This window comes from Hyperoodon ampullatus, assembly GCF_949752795.1.
Source record: "Hyperoodon ampullatus genome assembly, chromosome: 2".
NCBI classification, from domain to species: domain Eukaryota; kingdom Metazoa; phylum Chordata; class Mammalia; order Artiodactyla; family Ziphiidae; genus Hyperoodon; species Hyperoodon ampullatus.
The window spans coordinates 98,572,891-98,593,295 of record NC_136915.1 but is presented as its reverse complement, the minus strand read 5'-3'; the positions used below and the strand labels follow the sequence as shown (position 1 = coordinate 98,593,295).

Sequence of the window (20,405 nt, the reverse complement as noted above, 5' to 3'; positions counted from 1 at the left end):
AGAACACATGCAAATGTGCCCATCAGTCCAGACTCTATGTCACTTCATAAAAAATAATGAAATGGAGTTGATTGTACAAGAAATCCCCAGAGTAGAAATGTCACAAACGTATACACAAAAAGTAAGTGGGGTGCTCTGACAGAGGGACTAAAGCAAAAATGAAAACTGAGAAACATCAAAGTGAGCCCATTGTCTCTAAAACTGAGGCGGCCTAACGTGCCCTGTTAAATGTCTGGAGCTGAGGCTCTACCCCGTTTTGGGATCAGTTCAGAAGATCAGACACTCATCAAATCATTAGGGAAGGTTTGTGCGAAAAATAGAATACTATTATACTTGGCCAACATGGGCCATGTATAAATATGATTTAAGAGCTCCAGAAAACAATAATTATTAATACTATTATTAGTAATCTTCTTTTTAAAAGAGTATATATACATATTTACGTATATGTAAATATATATAGGCATGTATAAATATTATATATAAGTATGAATATATATATTATAGGTAGATGTAAGAGAGTATTGTGTGAGGTGCTTTGATGCTTTAAGAATATTATTTCTAATCTTTTACATTTTAAACAGCTAGCTTATAATTCAAAAAGATACATACACCCCAATATTCATAGTAGCACTATTTATAATAGCCAAGACACAGAAGCACATAAGTGTCCATCAATAGATGAATGGATAAAGAAAATGCAGCATATATATTCAATACACACACACACACACACACACACACACAATGGAATACTACTCAGCCATAAAAAGTATGAAATAATGTCATTTGCAGCAACATAGGTAGACCTAGAGATTAACATACTAAGTGAAGTAAGTCAGAAAGAGAAAGACAAATACCATATGATATCACTTATATGTGGAAGCTAAAATATGACACAAATGTACTTATTTACAAAGCAGAAACAGACTCACAGACATAGAAAGAAAACAAACTTATGGTTACCAAAGGAGAAAGGGGGTGGGGGAAGGATAAAAGGAGTTTTGGATTAGCAGATACGACCCACTATATATAAAATAGATAAACCACAAGGTCCTACTGTGTAGCACAGGGAACTATATTCAATATTCAGAAGCACTCTGCTGTATACCAGAAACTAACACAACATTGTAAATCAACTGTACTATAATTTTAAAAATAAAATAAAAATTAAAAAACAGTTTAAGAATTTGATTAAACCAGCCTCTTCAAAAGGTAGCTCTAATGTTTAGGTCCGTTTCCCCATTCATAGGATAGACCCTCAACCTGTCTTAAAAAGCAAATATCCACATAAGCCATTATCACACCTTTTAAATGGAAAAAAATGTAAATGCCAAAAGGTATTAGTACTTTTTGCTGGTTGCCCAATTTTCAGGAGATATAACAAACATTATATTTTAAACAACCATTAATTTAACTATGGTCTTGGTTTTTACTTTTGTAACAATATCTCTTCTCACATTCTATGCTGATTTGTTATGCTAAATGCTTGGCAGATGTGTAATCGACATATAAATTGGTCCTCATGTAGCTAGCCAAAATTATTTCTGACAGCCTTTTATACCAGGCAGAACTCTCCAATAACCTGTTTTTGGAGCCCAAGGCAACATTCGGGAAAATAAATCAGATAAATATAGCAATTTATAATGGTCCAACATATTTATTGTGGATGTTGCTATTCTCAGCATGTATCATATTAATACTTTTAAGCTGTACAGATTTATATTAGAAAGAACTGGAAATATTTAATCAGGATTTTTAATCTCTTGAGCATCTTTTAAAACATTATGCAGAAATTTGATGGCAGTGAGCTTAAAAATGACTATCAGCAATGGGGATTATTATAATATTAACTGAAGTCCCATTCCTTCAGTTTAATGCAGTTCTAAGGGTGAAAAAAATGACTAACGTCAGACCACAAAAAGAAGAGAAATCACTGCTTCGTAATATTATTTCATAAGCCAGATAAAGATAGGCTAAAAGACACGTTTATCTCCTGCCGTAGACGGTTTCTTTGGCCTGCTCACATCCTAATCTAAATTCTGCCTCTCTATGTGAAGGTTCCCATTAAAAGCCAGGCTATTTGACATACACTAGTTGAAGGTACAGCTGACAATAAAATTGGCCCCATAATATGTTTTCGTGCTACTAGTCTCCGGTTGATAAAGTGCAGTAGCCCACAGGAGTTAACAGGTCATGCATCACTCTCCTTCAAGCTTTTTCTGTCTTCTTGTCTCCTCAGCAGGAGTGGCAGCTGGTGTTTTTTTAATCTGGTGTCACAGGTTCAGAACCCTTAGAATTTTTCATCCTCAGTGGGCAGTACACCAGGGACAGCATTGCAAATCAATTAGATATATTTCATATTTGAAATTAGGTTACCTGATTTCCAACATGTCTTCTGTCCTTGAGGAATGACGCATGTATCATTCTGGTTATTTGGCAGAAACTGGACAAACTGGGATTGAAGACTGTTTTCTGACTCTCAAGAATTAACCTGTCTTAGCAACTGAAACTGCTTTATATTCTAGCCCCAGAGACAAAGGGCCCTGCTTTTCCCTGCTCTATATTATACAGGAGTGTTATAGATTTTTATTGCATTTATACAAGCTCCATACTATGTGTAAGGTGTATCTAAATAAGTAAACATCTTACTAAAGCTGCTATGAGGCTTTGGGGAGGGGTGAGTGGTGATAAAGCTGTAAGAAAAATGATTAAAAACATATATTAATCTGCCTTTATATTATTGTCATATTGAAATGTACCGTTTGAGTTCCATTACCTTATTCTCCTGAGGGTTATATTCGGGTGCAAAAGTAGCATTGACCTTGCACTTCACACTCTGTCTCAGAGATTTTATAGACCTGGTACATAATGTAAATTTCTAAATATGTTAAAATGGGAGGAAGTTACATAAGTGGTTGCAGAATATGACCAAGACTGCATTCAGGCAGCAAAAGAATATGTTGAAATTTATCTGTGAGCTGGCTCTTTTGGTCAGCATAGGAAATGAATAATTCATTAAGCATTCTATTAATATCTATGGAGGCCTACTATGTAGAAAAGCACTCTATCAGGCACTGAGGAGGGAAATGTTGAAGAAGACATGGCCCCTGCTCCTATAATCTAAACAGAGAGATTATAAAACCAACCTATCTTTGAGTTTCCTAAACATACTCCTTTATTAAAACAGGAGATCATTCACCAGGTGAATTAAGAAAAACTGACAAACTGAATGTTACATGTTTCTTGGTCTTGCTATCAATTTTCTGTTGCCATGTTTAGTATCTTAGGAAAATAAACTCAGAATACCACATTTACAATATATTTTATGTGGCACATAGTTAAGATGTTTTGACCTCCAAAGTCAATCTGGATTCAGTAACAGCTGACCAAAAAGGAATATCCCAGTAATCTAATCATCTTCAGCTTTTCCTCTGACTCAGGCACACAGTATTTTAATAAGTAAGAGTGGTTCGCTTATTAGTTTCTCAATACCTGGGGTTGATAATGTATCTGGGCCATTCATGAAGCACTAAAGTACTCAGATGCACTTGAAACACTCTCAGCTTACATATTTGAATGTGAGCATCTGTAATAGTCTCTCTAGTTGGCATCCTTGATTCCATTCTTCATGCTGAGGTAGGCCCAGAGCCCTTGTGCTTCAGAATTAGGGGTAATTGAGTTTCAGCCCATTTGTTTAGAAATCAACCTCAGGATGGGGTGTCAGAAGTACCTAGCAATGCATTATCTTCCAAAGCTATGCAGCCAGTGTTTTCTGGGCACAGAGGTGCACTTCTATTCATTAATAATATGTATCACCACAGCACAGTCAGTTTCTACATCTCTTGACATTTGGGGGTTGAATCGCTCCAAGATTTTGCTGTTTTATCCTCCTGAGTGCAAGAAAGTGACTTCCCTGTGCCCATCTCTGAAACCTGTCATCTTGCTAGGGCCTAACCTGCCAGGGCATCTCCTCATCAGGGAGGCAGAGAAAGGTGGATCAGCCACATCCATCATGTGAAGAACTACGTGCAGTCATGTCCACACTGGGGTTGGTGTAGCAGTGGAGGTCCAGACAGCTTGATAGTGACTAGGAGGGTAGCCCTTGGAGAGCAGGATTCAAGCAACAGATGGTGGCTCAGGTAGCAGGGCCAGTCTCCCAAGGAGGAGCCTGGTAGGAGCTGGTAGGGAGGTAGTCCAGTTTTAACAAAGGGAAAATGAGGCAGAGCTGAAGTCTTAAGAACTGTGTGAGCAAGACAGGAGGTAGGGCAGACAGCAACTTGGTAGACATGCAGATACCTTAAGGTTCACATCAGCATGTCAGAATGAGGGTTTATGACCTACTCCAGGCCCCATTCAGCTGCCATTGCTGAGGTTGCTGTCCCAGTTGGAATGGGTTCAAGAATCATGTAGTGCTGATCTTGTCAAGGGTAGGCTCTTCAGTGTCGTGCTTGAAGCCAGAGGTTGTCGTGCTCTCCCCAGCAGGGGGCACCAGTAGAGTCACCAAAGAGGCAGAATCTCAGCTCTGCCTAGGCCTCTAGCTACGCCAGGATTTACGGGCCCAAAGGAGAAGAGCTCTACAGAAGAAATCCTGCCCTATGAGTTGATGGCTAAGTTTGGAAGCTGCAGAAAGTCTGTAGGAGTAAAAAAGGCTAAAAAGAAAAGGAAGGTAATTGGAGATCTAGGCAGAGAAGTCAGCTAATGCAAAAAAAGGCCGGCTGGTGCTGCAGATACAGACAGGACTGAGGGCGGGCCCAGGGAGGTCAGTTAAGGCATGTGTCTCAACCATCTTTAATTCCAGGTGTTTAGCAAGTGTAGGTGTCATGAAAAAGAAAGAAAGGAGGAACAGAGGGGAGAAGGTCTCTGAATAAATGAGTAAATTAATAAAGAAGAAAAGTAGGGATAAAAGTTAAAAGAACCTGGCTGGAAATTAGTAATAGTAGATTCTATTCTGATTCTGTCACTAACTAAATGCTGGACTTTGGATAGAAGTTACTTACATCTTAAGACCATAATTACTCCATCTGTAAAATGAATGTGTTAGACTAGATTGTCTTTTTTAACAAGTTTACTTCAACAAATATTTTTTGCATGCCTACTAACTGCAAAACACTGAGCTTTGAAGAGACTGAGAGGAGAGTACTGAAACCAGGAAATTCCAGAGTCTGCTTCTAAAGGATGCCCTTTGTTCTCTGACGAGTAAGCCTGCTTACTCGAGAAGGGTGAGCCCTTCTCAGTGTGGGTGCTCCTGGGCCACAAGTTGATTAAAGCCAGAAGTGAGAGGCCTGTCCTTCTTTGAGACACAACAGATAAAGGGCTTGCATTGCACGTGGTCTTTCACAATCAGAAGTATGATTGTGATTTCACAATCATCTCACCCTCTCCTCACTCCCCCCGCCATGCATTTATGTTGTATGGAAAGTATGAGTGAACGAACAACAACTGAGCACCTAGTGTATGCAAGATGAGGAACTGAGTACTTTCACATACATAATCTCATTTAATTCTCATATCATGTGGCTTAGATATAATTTTGTTCATTTTACAGATGAAAAACTGAGATAGAGAGGTAAAATGGATTTGTCAAGGTCACTTTAACTTCAGATAGTTTTAATCCAATGATAGAACACTTTCTGCTACATTACAGCACATCTTTTTTTTTTAAGATTTTTTTTGATGTGGAGCATTTTAAAAGTCTTTATTGAATTTGTTACAATATTGCTACTGTTTTTTTTGTTTGTTTATTTGTTCATTTTAATTTTTTTTTGGCTGTTGGGTCTTAGTTGAGGCACGTGGAATCTTTGTTGCAGCATGAGGGATATTTCGCTGCAGCACGTGGGCTTCTCTCTAGTTGTGGCATGCGTGCTTTCGCTTCTCTAGTTGTGGAGCGCGAGCTCCAGAGCACGTGGGCTCTGTAGTTTGCAGCACAGGGGCTCTCTAGTTGAGGAGTGGTCTCAGTAGTTGTGGCGCATGGGCTTAGTTGCCCCATGGCATGTGGGATCTTATTTCCCCGTCCAGGGATCAAACCCGCATCCCCTGCATTGCAAGATGGATTCTTTACCACTGGACCACCAGGGAAGTCCCACACCTGTTTTTTTTTTATGTTGTGGTTTTTTGGTCATGAGGCATGAGGGATCCTAGCTCCCTGACCAGTGATCGAAACTGCACCCCCTGCATTGGAAGGCCAAGTCTTAACCACTGGACCACCAGGGAAGTCCCAGCACAGCTTAACATTAGCTTGTTCTGAATAACGACATACTGGATAAACATGCTCAAATAGTAGGCTTTTTCTGAAAGCTAATCTTTGACATAAAAGCATTTGGCAGAAAGTTCTGTTCACATGCACGTTGAAACTGGCATCTTGCAGGTGGATTCCTAAATTCAAGTGGAGTTTTATGGGGGTGGGAAATCAGGACAATTTATCCTTTATAAAACATATACATATGGAGATATATATATCCCTATTTTACATTTACATGAATTGATGCATATATATAGTATATATATATAACTGATATATATTTAAATGAACTGATATATATTTGATTATATATATACATATCAGTTCATTTGAATGACTATATAAACAATGGACTTCAGTTTAAATTGGTTTAGCATTTCTAGCTGTGCTTATCAACCCATGTAATTCAGTCATGAGGCATTCTAGGACTTCAGTCGGATGGTAAGGATATGGAGGGAAGCTGGGAATGGTGAGAGTACAGGCTAGGAGAATAAATTCACCTTTAGGACAGGTCCCCAAGGAGAGTGGCCAACTTCTCAAGTCATAAAATCCTAGGAGGGAGAATAAAATCTGGGTGCAAGCTGGGAAAGTCTCATTATCCATGAGGTCCAGACTGGGGTCCAGACCAGTGGCAGATGTAAGGCCAGAGGATGGGCAAAGACAATGGCAATCCTAGTAGTCAGGTGAGTGGTAGTAGCTATGTAGCTCCAAGAGACCCACCTGGCATAGATAAGAACTCCAGTCTATGGCAGGATTAAGCCTTTGGGGGACCTACTAAGGGCAAAAAGGAGAAATGGGATCTCAACAAGCCCGTTGAGGTTTCAGGACAGGGTCTTCGTTTCAATGGGCAAACTGGAGAGACAGTAGCAAGCTAAGGTAGAGGTCTGGTCCTACTGCCATGCAAAATATGGCAGGGGTTCAGCACAAGGCTGAAGTTTTATAGGCAATGGGGGTCCCATCTCAGGCACACTGGACTTAGGGCAACAAGATAGATTCTAGACCCACTACCATGGGTGAGGGTAAGAATGAGATTTCCAATATATTCTGACAAGTTTGCTTAGAATTGGCTCATGAATGGAGTTGTCCTGAGTGAAGACTATACATGAAGATTTTCAACACTTGTAGCTGAGTCTGGATCGGGAAGGGACTAACATATCACATTGTGGTTTAGTTTTATTTGCATCCATTTTATAACCAGCTGATGTATCCTTTGCATTTTATCTCAGGTATGATGAAGTTCCCAAAGATTTGCATTCATATTCTTTTGTCATTATAATATTCAGTATTTATTGGATCATTCTGGGCCTTTATACACTTTCATTAACATTATTACCATTGTCATGAAAACTCAATAAAATGGTAATGCTCTTCTTGAATTGCTTTGTCAACATCATTGCAAAATGTAATGACAAAGTAATAACACTGCGACATTATGTCTGTAGATTAATAAACTATGTTTTAGTTTTCACCAGAATGTCAATACAAAAAAAATCTCAAACTTTACCCTTGACTTTACAGTATTTCAATAAATTTCTATAAATGTTTGCTAAAGCTTTACAATCTTGTGTCAATGTATACTCAAAATTCACAATACTATCAACTCAATCATATAACTAAAATAATCCCTTTTACCTCTTGAAATGAATTTCATTGTGGCTCACTCATAGCCTCACAATAAAGTGTGTCACAGAGGACCATGAAGAAACAAATAAAAGGAATTTTCTAGATATTTTAAAACATTCTTGGTCAAACCCACTTTGAGGAAAACCATGGTGAAAGTGTTATTTGTAATGTACATCTCACTAGAGGAAAGTGAATATGTTTGGTAGTGTTCTAAAGCCATTCAATTGCTTCTACAAATGTAAAGATTCCCATCTGCAAACAAATAATTTGTACATACCAGGGAGTTTACTGCTTGTCTCATCATTAATCGCACATTTTGCCTATGATTAGAGGTATGGCTGTGCCTGATTTTTCAATAAATTAACCAGAAGCAGAAAAAGCCACACAGGTGTTTCAGTGTCTGATTGCATCCTCTTATACACAGAGGCTCAAGAAGAAACACTGGACTTATTTAAATGTTTGCCCTAACGTAATACTTTTAACTCTTTTGCTGGCATATTTGCTGGCAGAATTCAGTCTTCTCAGGATAGAATTTTTTTTTTCTGAGAATGACCCTGCCATGTGGGAACACAGACTGTTGGGCCATTCTGAGGGACAGAGCAACATCAGAGAGCCATCCTAACCCCAGTCAGGGCCCCAAACCCCAGGAGTCTGCATTTATTGTGTTGGCCAAAAAAGTTCATTTGGGGTTTTCCTTAAGATGCTACAGAAAATCTGAACGAAATTTTTGGCCAACCCATTACTTCTGGAATCACTTCCTCCTTGTATAGAGTATCTCTCTTCTTTTAAAAAAAATGGTACAAATTCAGAAGAGCACTTTTTTAACCTTTGCCTTGGGGAACAGGACTAATAGCTTTATTATGGTCTATCAGTTTTTGAATGAATAAGTATTCATGCTTCATAATCGCTTTTCTTCTATTATACTATTCAAAAAACATTTTTCATATATCAGCACAATACTGGACACTGGAAATATGAAGATGAATGAGACAAGCCCGCTAATCCTCACAGAGGTGGTCTAGGGTAGGGCTTGAGATTGTGGACTTCTCAGTTTGAATCCTGGTTCTATCATTTCCTGGCTGTGTACTCTTGCAAGGAGTGATGATACCAGTCTGCACTCAGTTGCTCCACGTGTGAACTAGTAGTACTAATATTACCCACCCACAGGGCTGTTGAAGGTTACTGCATATAAGGTGCATACATGGTCCTGGCTTAGCACAGTGTATTCACTGCTCATTATGTTAACTATCAGTATTATGGAGTTCACATTCTCATAGGGAGACAGATCATATCATACACACTAAATATAGTTCAGTAAAGCCCTCTAATGGAGCTCTGAACAAAATGCCATAGAAGCTCTGATGAGAAAGAGAATCATGAGTTCATTTATAATCAGTTTTATTTTGAGCTTTTTTTGAAGCGGTAATCATGGCTGACAACAAGGCTCAGGGTCTCACAAGAGGTGACCTCTAAGCTGGGCCTTGAAGACTGAATTCACTGGTGGGGAAAAGGTGGACAGGATGTCCAGGGAGCTGGAGCATGAGCGAAGGTTTGGCAATGTGTAAGTGGGTGGCATGTCCAGGGACCGGCAAGTGGTATGGAAGGAACACAGAAGAGGCTGCCAGAAAGACAGGTCAGGGCCAATCATCACAGCAGCACTAGAGAGCAATGTGATCAAATCTACGTTTTACAAAAATAACTTGGCTGCTTCCTGGAGGATGAAATACATAAAAGAGAGACTGAAAGCAGGGAGCCTGTTATGAAATGATCATGGCGGTGAGAATGGAGGGGTGAGGACAGAATACGGAGGGCCTGGAGAGAGAATAGAGAGCACTTAGCGACTGACTGGGTGTGGGGTTAGAGGAACGATTCAGGGATGACTTCACATTCCCACATGAAATAAGAAAAACAGGAAGAGAAGCAAGTTTGGAAAGAGAGATAATGAGATCGGTGCTATAAATATTAAGTTTGGGGTATCTGCAGGAAGAATACCCAAGCAGGGAGTTGAGAATGTAATTCTGGAGTGCAAGATAGACCCATCCATTATGGTAGGGAGAAGGGAAAGTAGAGAAACAGGGAGGAAGTGACACTTTAAAAAACAAGCCTTATATATATGCACAGCCCAGCAGGTTCTATGAAATAGAACCAGAACTGGACAGATACTTCTCCAAAATAACCTCTCTATACCAGCAAAACTGGTTCACTCATTGTACCTTCATATGTCTTGTGTGTTCACTCTGCCCCTTTTCTTTCCTCCATTCAATGTATAATGATTGAGCATCTATTATTGTGCCAGGTACTGTTCTAGACTTTGGTGACACAGAAGTGAAAAAGTCAAAACCCTGCCATCAGAGAGTTTATGTTTTAGTGCAGGAGACAGTCAATAAGCAAGTAACCAAATAAAGATAAAATTTCAAGTAAATAAATGCAATAAGGAAAAAATAAAGCAGGTAAGAGGTTAGAAAGTTACCAAGATGCGAGAGGAAGGGGAACTCTTTGAAACTGAGTGGTTGTCATCAGGGGAGTCATTTCTGATGAAGTGACATTTTAAATGGAGGCCTAAAGTAATGGAGAAAGTCATATGAAAATCTGGAGGAACAGTGTTTCAGGCAGAGGGGAGAGCAAGTACGAAGACCCTGAGGTAGGAACCAGCTTGGCATAATTGAGAAACAACAAGGCAGCCAGGTTGGCTAGAATAGACCAAATAATCACAGGGTATCTTGTGGCACTTCTGGTACTATTGTCTTGTATTGTTAACTAAACGCTGCTGTTAAGATTTTTCCTGGATTTATATCCCATCTTCCCAACTCCATGTGAGCCTATTGAGGTCAAGATCTATGTTCTAACTTCATACTCCCACAGTATCTAGAACAATGCTTTGCACATAGTAGGTGTTCTTTCTCCATTCATTTATGTATAATTGTAATTAGTGGTAATCTCTAGGCCTGCCTTGTCCCACTCTCAAACAATTCTGGGCTAATTCCAGAGGTTGCTAAACATCCAGTAAACCACTGATAAGCTATCTCTAGTACTGTTGTGATCAGTAAGAAACTCAAGCTACATCCAGAGCAACACAGAAAGCCCAAACACCAAGATTTACCTTTGCTGTTTGCAAATCTGATGGTTTTACTTAGGCTCTAACATTAAAGACAGAAATATAAGGAAATTCTGCACATGCTCAGAGAAGCTGTTGGCTTTGCCACAGTTCTATGCTTAAACATTATAATAATATTATTATTATCCCACAGGGGTGTCATGAGGATTAATGAGACATTTTCAAATCACTTTGAGCTACTCCACTGGGGGTACTAAATAAATGGTATGTCTTGCTCCTGAAGTGCCATTTTTGACATTGATTTGTTGTGATGGGTTCTGCTGTCCAACAGGGCTGGAATTTGTCCACCAACTCATTTCCTATAAACAATAGACTAGCCATCAGAAGAAAGTGGTTTTCACTTAAAATAAATATGAATTGAACTAGTCAGCAATCAGAAGAAAATTGGGTGCTGTTAGAAATCTAGTATTTACAAAGCACTCACAGTGATCAACCTAAGAGTTTCACAGTGTGATACAGTAGAGTGAACATTGGATTTGGAAGTAATCCAAGATTTTAAGCCCAACTCTGCCACAAACGCGCTGTGTGAGCTTAAAGAAAGAAACTTCTCTGGGCCTCAAATATAAAGTAAGGACCATCCTAAGAAGCTCATAAGCAGTCTTCCAAACAAAACAAATACATGAAAGGAATGGAAATAGTCATTTCTGAAGGAGAGAGATCACAGAAGGGAGAAGCTGTGACCATCCATCACAGGACCATCCTCTGTTCTGCTCTTCCTTGCCATTGATTAATATTAATTTCAGTACTAATTCCTGCAAATGGAGAAATTAATCACTTTCTAAGTCAGACATAGAAGTGCATGAAACATTCGGTCTTTAAAAATAGGGTCTTTGCCTTTCTACCAGCCATCCTTGCAGCAAGCCATCTGTCTTACACTTAGATTTAAATATATGAATGATTGATTATACTGCTACCCTAATTACCAGCTCAAGTACACTGTTCTAGTTTTGTGAGAGAGTACTTTACATGGTTGTCCACTTTTACCATCTTACAACATATGTTACTGCCTGCAGTGCCTGGCACTGACCTGGAGGCGATGTGGAAGATAAAAGACGGTAAAGAACATGGGTGCTTGTTGTACCCAGAAAAGGCAAAGATGGAAACCCTATGGCATAACTGAGTAACATGCTGTAGTGGGAGCTCGGTTTCTCCCCACCACTCATCCCAGGAATCTCAGTGGTCCTGGGCTCAGAAGAAAAAAATGTTGACACTCCAGAGCAGATAGAAATACAAAGCATCACTTGCTGGGGAATTCAATTCAACAAACGTATACTGAGTTCCTACTATTGATCAGGCACTTTGGTAGTTGTTAGGAATATAAATTGCATAAGATCTGGCTCTGCCCTAGAGAACCTCACAGTTGAGAGTGGTGTGGAAAGCAATGACCACAAATCACTTTTACTTCAAGTCAAATTGTCACCTAAGGTATGAAGGGTGAGGGAATTGTCTACACAACAGTTCCTTTTTTGTAAATGATTTGAATGATACCCTCGAAAACACATTTTTAAGCCTAGGGTTGACTCTAAGTTGGAGCTGCTAAAACGTCTGGAAACAGAAATTGTGTTCAGTGTGCCCACAACAATTTAAAGAAATAGTTTAGATTCAAAGGGGACAATTGTTAGTTATTATCTCCAAGCCAAAATCAAGCAACAGAGATACAAGTTGCGGAATGACTGTTCTCCCAGTTTAACAACTAGAGCGTGACCAATTCCCTACGGCAAGGCCAGCGGTGGAACATCAGGCACGGCCTAGGTACTGGTCTGGCTCCCGTCCCTCCCACCACGGACTTGAGATGTGAATTTCCTTTTTCATTTTCCTCTAATTTTTGCACCGATAGGAAACTCACTGTACTGAAAAGGCCAGGCTGCCCTCGCCAAACCTAACCAGAAACTGGGTCCTTGATTCTTCCTAATGGCTGAAATCTCAGCTACGAAAGGTAGTGTGAACTAACCACTGCAGAAGTGAAGTCCCTGAATGTCTTTAATGACCATTTTCTTCAGACTCCGGGTGCGAAACTCCTCAGACCCATTACTCCGCTGGGCTTCTCATCCAAACAGGAGCGAAATTATCTAGAGCCCTCCAGGCCTGGCGGTCTTTCACCTTCGAGTGGGCTCAGGATGCAGGCACCCGGCTTGCCTCTTGCCCAGGGCGCCCACCTGGCCTGCCACTCCCTGCCTCGACACCGCGGCGGCCCCAGAGCAAGCCCCCATCCTCCCTCCTAGCCCGCCTCCGCCTTCGGCCACCTCGGCTCCGCGGAGCCCGCCTCCCCGGGGGGCCCAGGTGGATCTTGCGGGGCGAGGAGGCCGGCGCCCGCCGGCTGCGGTGCGGCCCAGGGCCAATCGGGAAGCCGCGCAACGGCGACGCGGCCTCGGGGGGCCGGAGAAGGGGCCGCCTGGGCTGGGCGAGGGCTCCGTGGGGACGCCGAAGTGCAAAATGTGGGCGTTCGGGTGACCCAGAGGGACGAGGAGGGCGGCGGGGAAGAGCTGGGCCCTGCGGCTCCCGGGGAGCGGGGCGCGCGCCCGCGCGGTGGGCCGGAATCCGGAGGGGACGCGGAGGGGCGGGCGCGCGCCCCGCGGAGGAGGGAGGAGGAGGGCTGAGGAGGCGTCTCTTTGGAGGAGCCCGGCGGACAGCGCCAGACCGAGATCGAGCCTCGCGGCAGCGACAGCAACAGGCGGCGGGCTCGGCGGGAGGCGGAGGCGGCGAAGGGGCGGGGAGCGCGAGGAGGAGCGAGCCGGCCCCGCGCCGCCGCCTGTTCCCCGCCGCATGGACGAGCACCTCAGCCTCCTGCGCTCGCCGCCGCCGCCGCCCTCCGCCCGCCACCGCGCCCACCCGCCGCAGCACCCCTCGAGCGGCGGCGGCGGCGGCGCCCACACGCTGGTGAACCCCGGCTACGCAGAGCCCGCCGCGGGCCCCGAGCTGCTGCCGGACATGACGGTGGTGCCCGGGGACCACCTGCTGGAGCCGGAGGCGACCGACGGCGGCGGGGACCCGCCTCAGGGCGGCTGCGGTGGCGGCGGCGGCTGCGACCGTTACGAGCCGCTGCCGCCCGCGCTGCCCGCCGCCGGCGAGCAGGACTGCTGCGGGGAGCGCGTGGTCATCAACATCTCGGGGCTGCGCTTCGAGACGCAGCTCAAGACCCTCTGCCAGTTCCCGGAGACTCTGCTGGGCGACCCCAAGCGGCGCATGAGGTACTTCGACCCGCTCCGCAATGAGTACTTCTTCGACCGCAACCGGCCCAGCTTCGACGCCATCCTCTACTACTATCAGTCCGGGGGCCGAATCCGCCGGCCGGTCAATGTGCCCATTGACATCTTCTCCGAGGAGATCCGCTTCTACCAGCTGGGCGAGGAGGCCATGGAGAAGTTCCGCGAGGACGAGGGCTTCCTGCGGGAGGAGGAGCGGCCCCTGCCCCGCCGAGATTTCCAGCGCCAGGTGTGGCTGCTCTTCGAGTACCCGGAGAGCTCCGGGCCGGCCCGGGGCATCGCCATCGTGTCCGTGCTCGTCATCCTCATCTCCATCGTCATCTTCTGCCTGGAGACGCTGCCCGAGTTCCGCGATGAGAAGTACTACACGGCCTCGCCGTCGCAGGAGCTGTTCGAGACGGCCAGCAACAGCACGTCGGGGGCCCCCGCGGGAGCCTCCAGCTTCTCGGATCCCTTCTTCGTGGTGGAGACTCTGTGCATCATCTGGTTCTCCTTTGAGCTGCTGGTGCGGTTCTTCACTTGCCCCAGCAAAGCCACCTTCTCGCGAAATATCATGAACCTGATAGACATTGTGGCCATCATCCCTTATTTCATCACTCTGGGCACCGAGCTGGCTGAGCGACAAGGCAATGGACAGCAAGCCATGTCCCTGGCCATCCTGAGGGTCATCCGCTTGGTGAGGGTCTTCCGCATCTTCAAGCTCTCCCGCCACTCCAAGGGGCTGCAGATCCTGGGGCAGACGCTGAAGGCTTCCATGCGGGAGCTGGGGCTGCTCATCTTTTTCCTTTTTATTGGGGTCATCCTTTTCTCCAGCGCGGTTTATTTTGCGGAGGCAGACGACCCCACTTCAGGTTTTAGCAGTATCCCTGATGCCTTCTGGTGGGCTGTGGTAACCATGACGACCGTAGGTTACGGTGACATGCACCCAGTGACCATAGGGGGCAAGATTGTGGGGTCACTCTGTGCCATCGCTGGTGTCTTGACCATTGCTTTGCCAGTCCCTGTGATTGTTTCCAACTTCAATTACTTCTACCACCGGGAGACAGAAGGGGAAGAGCAAGCCCAGTACTTGCACGTGGGAAGTTGCCAGCACCTCTCCCCTTCAGCCGAGGAGCTCCGGAAAGCGAGGAGTAACTCGACTCTAAGTAAGTCGGAGTATATGGTGATCGAAGAGGGAGATATGAACCATAGCGCTTTCCCCCAGACCCCCTTCAAAACGGGCAATTCCACGGCCACCTGCACCACGAACAATAATCCCAACTCCTGTGTCAACATCAAAAAGATATTTACCGATGTTTAATATATGAAACAAGTGACATGCTGTGCCCAGTATTGTGTGGAACGTGCCCCCTTGGTCTGTGTATGCCCTTGTTTTATACATTTCCAGACCATTCATCAAGGAAAGGACATGAAGAAGTGGAAAGCACACTTCATTCTCCCTCTCCCTACTGCTTCATACTGAAACAGGTGTCTGTTTTGCAAGTGGGCTGCATTCTCTCAGCTCTCCTTTTTTTTCTCTCTCCCTCTCTTAATATTTCGAGCAACAAACTTACTTTAAACTTGATTTTACAGAGCACATGCTCTGTAAAAAAAAAAAAAAAAAAAGACAAAAATGAAAACCAAACAAAAAAACTGTACATCCTGAAAGGAAATGAAACTAAAGAACAGAGTAACTGTCTAACCTCAGAATCCAAAGGCAGCTGTTTCTTTACTAAGTAAAGCAGGCACATACTTAAAGGATGCTTCGGTGTGATGGACCCATCAACATTATTGAATATTTAGTTCAATTGCCAACACTGTGGATAGGTGGATGAAAAGTCTATTTAGAACAATGACTTGTAAACGCACCGTAAGTTTATTTGTTTTCAACTGGAATTTCTATTTGGAAGCCCCCCTTCTCGGAATTTTAAGGATCTCTACAACTTTGAACTAAGGGAAATGCCCAAGATGTCCCGATCTGACTAATTAGTTTAACTCTTTGGGGCTTGTTAAGCATTTCGAAAGTATTAGACTAAGAGATTCCTATGAAATTCTGTATGCATTCTAGCTAACATCTATCAAAGTCTAGAAACAGATGTTTTCAGTGCTGCTGAGAGAAACAAAAAAATTCCCTAATGCATCTGAGAGATAAGCTTCTGCATTATCACAAGAAGATTAAAGTGGCAGACACTCCTTCCAGCAGAAGTTACTAATTCGGACCTGACTGATGCAGTTCCCATAGCAACCCAGGTTTCCCGGGAAACCCGAAGAGGTTGTCATGGCATCTCTTGCTCTCTAGCCCCACCCCCTAGCCCCTGCTGTTTCCACAGTAACCTTTCCAGATGGTTCCTACTTACATGATTTCACAAGGAAAACCACTGTTTGAATAAACCGCACAAGTAAAGTCTGAGAATCCAAAGTGGTGAAATGAATCACAAAATGCATATTTTTACTACAGAAAATCACTGATGTCATCCCATATTGACTGAATTGAAAAGGAAAATATCGTCATTGGAATGTTAAATATACACCACAGTAAGCCATGATTTGAATGAAATGCCAGTAATTAGGCAATCATTTTAAAAGATGCTTCTCTACTGTTTTCTTTTCCCAAGAAGCCAACAAATGAAGTTAAAAAGCAAATGTCAAAGTGTTCTGCACATAAGCAAGTGAAAGATTCAGTCAATATACCTGAAACCTTACTACAAGGGACCTTCAGACTTCCTCTTTAAAAACATTATCCAGATCCCACAAAAACAGTGTCACCATCACAGCCCTTGAAAAACTAAATATACTTGAAAAATATAAAGGATGCACGCTTTTAACTGAGGGAATTGCAGACAATCAATAAGAAGGAGGAACAGGAAGTAACCAAACCTTGGGGAAGTACTTGCAAGTTTCAGCCATGTGCCAGGGATGGCCAGAAGACAGCATCAGGTGAGTACTGTGAGAGCTACTGAGAACACTCTCTTTTTGTACAGGGAACCAGGGGGATGCCATTCATATCTAGATTTGTGCTAACTTGCAAAATCAATAGTTTTATATTCATTATATGCTAGGTGCCTTTTAAAGATCATTTATAACACCTTTTCTGTTTGATGTCCAGGTTGCCAACTATTCTTTGGTTTCCATTGTTTATTGCAAAAATGTGGGAAAAGAGTCATTTCTCTTCAGAATAACCTTCACCCAAACTGAGCTGAAAATGATTCCATTCCTTTTACTAACCTCCTTGGCTTCTGAACAACGTGTTTCCCCTGAAAAAAGGATAAAAGGCAGACCTGCTGTTAGATTATTGGTCTGATTTTATTTACATAATTATTTAGTAGTGTGCAATTGTACAGTTCTTCAAAACAAAGATGGTTAAAATTGCAATAAGGGTAACATTTTATTTTAGAATATTCATTTTATTGAATATACATTATATAAAGTATAAATTATACATTATCCACAATTGCTTTTTGGTTTGATAGGTTTAACTATTTTATCCTAGAGTAAGTGAGAGTAACACTATTTTTAAAGCTCATAAAATATTTTCAGGTAGTCAGAAGCCTACTTACTTTATTATTTGTGCATTTGAGAGAGTGAAAAATAATGATTACGACTATATGAGGGGGTAGAGGAGGAAAAGACAAAAAAAAAAAAACCCCAAAACAGAAGCAAGAAATCTGTGTACCTGGTCATAGAGTCATTGTTCTTATATATGGTCTTCAAAATAGATCTCCTTTATCTAGTTCCCTTTGCTACTTGTTTGAGCCTTTATCATTGATCCACCTTTTGACCAAACTTTTGGTATTCTTAATGACCAGAAATTGTTTTTAGGACCCATTTTAGTGGTGATATGTAGATACACTCTAGTAATTACATAAGAATAATTTTTATATCTGTTCTTAAAAGATGTTAGCATAAAGATGAACAAAGTGCAGTAACAGTTTTATTCACAGTTATTCAGAAGATGTAGAAACCCTGATTAGTTCTATAAGTAAATTATGGTTGTGCCATAATTTTTGGAATTGTATGGTTTTTAAATAACAGTAATACAAAGGAGGCTTTTTTTTAACCCAGAAAAATATGACTTTTGAGTCATAACTTTGAGGTAGTATTATTCCTTCTGGTCGCCATATTGTAAGCTCCTTGAAGGTTATAGGTTCTGTACAGGTCTTGACAAAGTTTTGGATTCTAGTGCCCAGCACCAAATGTAGCACCTTGTTTGTATTCAATACATTTGATGAGTGAATGGCTATTATCTTACATTCGTGTTATTTTCAGGCTTTTAATGAAGTGATTTAAAGCATAAGTTCTGCAGTCATATTGTCAGGGTTTGAATACTGTATGACCTTGAGCAAATTACTTAATCTCTCTGTGCTTCAGTTTCCTTATTTGTAAAATGAGGATAATAAATAGTACCTCATAGGGTTGTTGTGTTACCCTCATAGGGTAAATGTTAATGCAGGTATATTGCATCAGAAATTTTGCCAAGAGATTACATTATTTGCTAAGAGATTACATTATGATTGTGATCATTACAGGCATTATATAATTAATATCAAGCCTTGTGAATGGCATGAAATACATCAATAATCAGTGTCTTCCTATTTACTTGCTATAATAACAATAATAATTACGATTTGTTAAGGGTCAATCATGTCCAGGACACTTCTCAGCTCTGCAAGGTAAGTGGTATTAACCCCATCTTAGGAGGGTAAAAAAAAGATGGTTAAAGCTAAGTGATTTCCCTAAGACTTCACAGCTAGCAAGATATCCAGCATGATTTAAAGCTAGGTCACTGTGGCCCCAAAACCCATGTTCCCTTTATTGAGTGACTTGAAAGAGATTGAGAAATTTCTTATGCTTTTAGGTTTGACTTCAGCCCATGTTACTAACTAATGAATTCATGTAAAGAACGTATTTCCAGAAACATAATTCATTCAGCATACTGAAAAATTAACCCTTTTTTAACCATCAGATATTTTTAACCATAGGGACCAAATAAGGTATTTAAATCAGATGAAGAGACTGACTTTTCTAGTAACAAAAGATTATTTTCTTACACGATTGATTTATCTGGATTTAATATTATAGTACTCAGAAAGTATAATTAGTCTTGGTAGTGATACCTGCTAGGACAATGGATATTTTTCAGTTTTAATATTAATTTCCTATTTTCATGTGTTTTAATCTACAAGAGATGATAGTATTGATATTATGCAGATTGTTATTTTTCCATCTTCTCATACTTTGCTTAGGTTACTGAAGAACCATGCCAGAAAATAGTATAAACATTTTGACTGTCCCTTATTAAGAAGGGGGAAATTACTTAGAACAATAGCATGGAAAGCAGAAGGAGATTGCCATTTCATTGAAATTTGTGACATTATTGCCTAACCTAACCACTCCATGAATCTTTAAGAGCAACTGTGCTTAAAAAAAAAATTAGAATATAATTGTGACCCACATAATAGTTGTAGCCCCTTCCCTAAGGTCCTAAGGCATTTAGAAAATGAAAATGGGTAGTGAATTGGGCTTAGAGCAGAATGCTCATGAGTCTAAGTTTACACATGCTACTTAGCTTTCTCAAACCACTGAGACTTCACTGAGCTCAATTGCTTGTTTTGGATGTTGAAAGGTATACATATGTCTGTGTGTACAAGAGATTCATGGGAGGAGGTGCCATTGGATCAACACACATCTGTCAAAACCCGGGGAAGATGTATATACCCTGTAGCTGGTGAATCCAGAGATAAAAACAATAACATTGCTATTGTTTTATTTCTTATATATTGTTTTAACTGATATTATAGCAAATTTAAATACCCACCAACTAAGGTGACATAATCTCAAATGGCTACACATAAGAGGAGTGTTATATCAGTTATTTCTCAACTTTGAAATAAAATTTTGGGATTGAAATTTTAAATACACAGTATGAAGAAATTTAAAGCTATGGTTCATATACATAAAACTTATTGTTTACCTCTTTGGTATATAACATACTCAAGTAGTTGCTTTGCTGATCATATATAAATCCAATATATATAATATATACCAATAATCTATTCCTTTGAGAACCGTAACTGTAATTTACTGACTTCTCAATACATTTAAAATTTCAACATTTTCTACAGTAGTTACAAGTTCTTTCTACCTCTCAGCTGTGAATAGAAGTGATAGCCCCTCCCACTAAGAAATGCAGAGAAGCACATGTGCCCCTGAGTCTGAAGACTTACAGAAACACTGTGAGATAGAG

General features: G+C 41.6%; 1 protein-coding gene across 1 annotated transcript; it reads left to right on the top strand.

The window, feature by feature from the left end:
* Positions 1 to 13,742: 13,742 nt before the first annotated feature.
* On the top strand, positions 13,743 to 15,482 carry KCNA3 (potassium voltage-gated channel subfamily A member 3; the record flags this gene model as incomplete). Its single annotated transcript, XM_079728587.1, has 1 exon — positions 13,743 to 15,482. The coding sequence occupies one exon, from the start codon at positions 13,743 to 13,745 to the stop codon at positions 15,480 to 15,482; it is 1,740 nt and encodes a 579-aa protein (XP_079584713.1).
* Between the last annotated feature and the right edge of the window lie 4,923 nt (positions 15,483 to 20,405).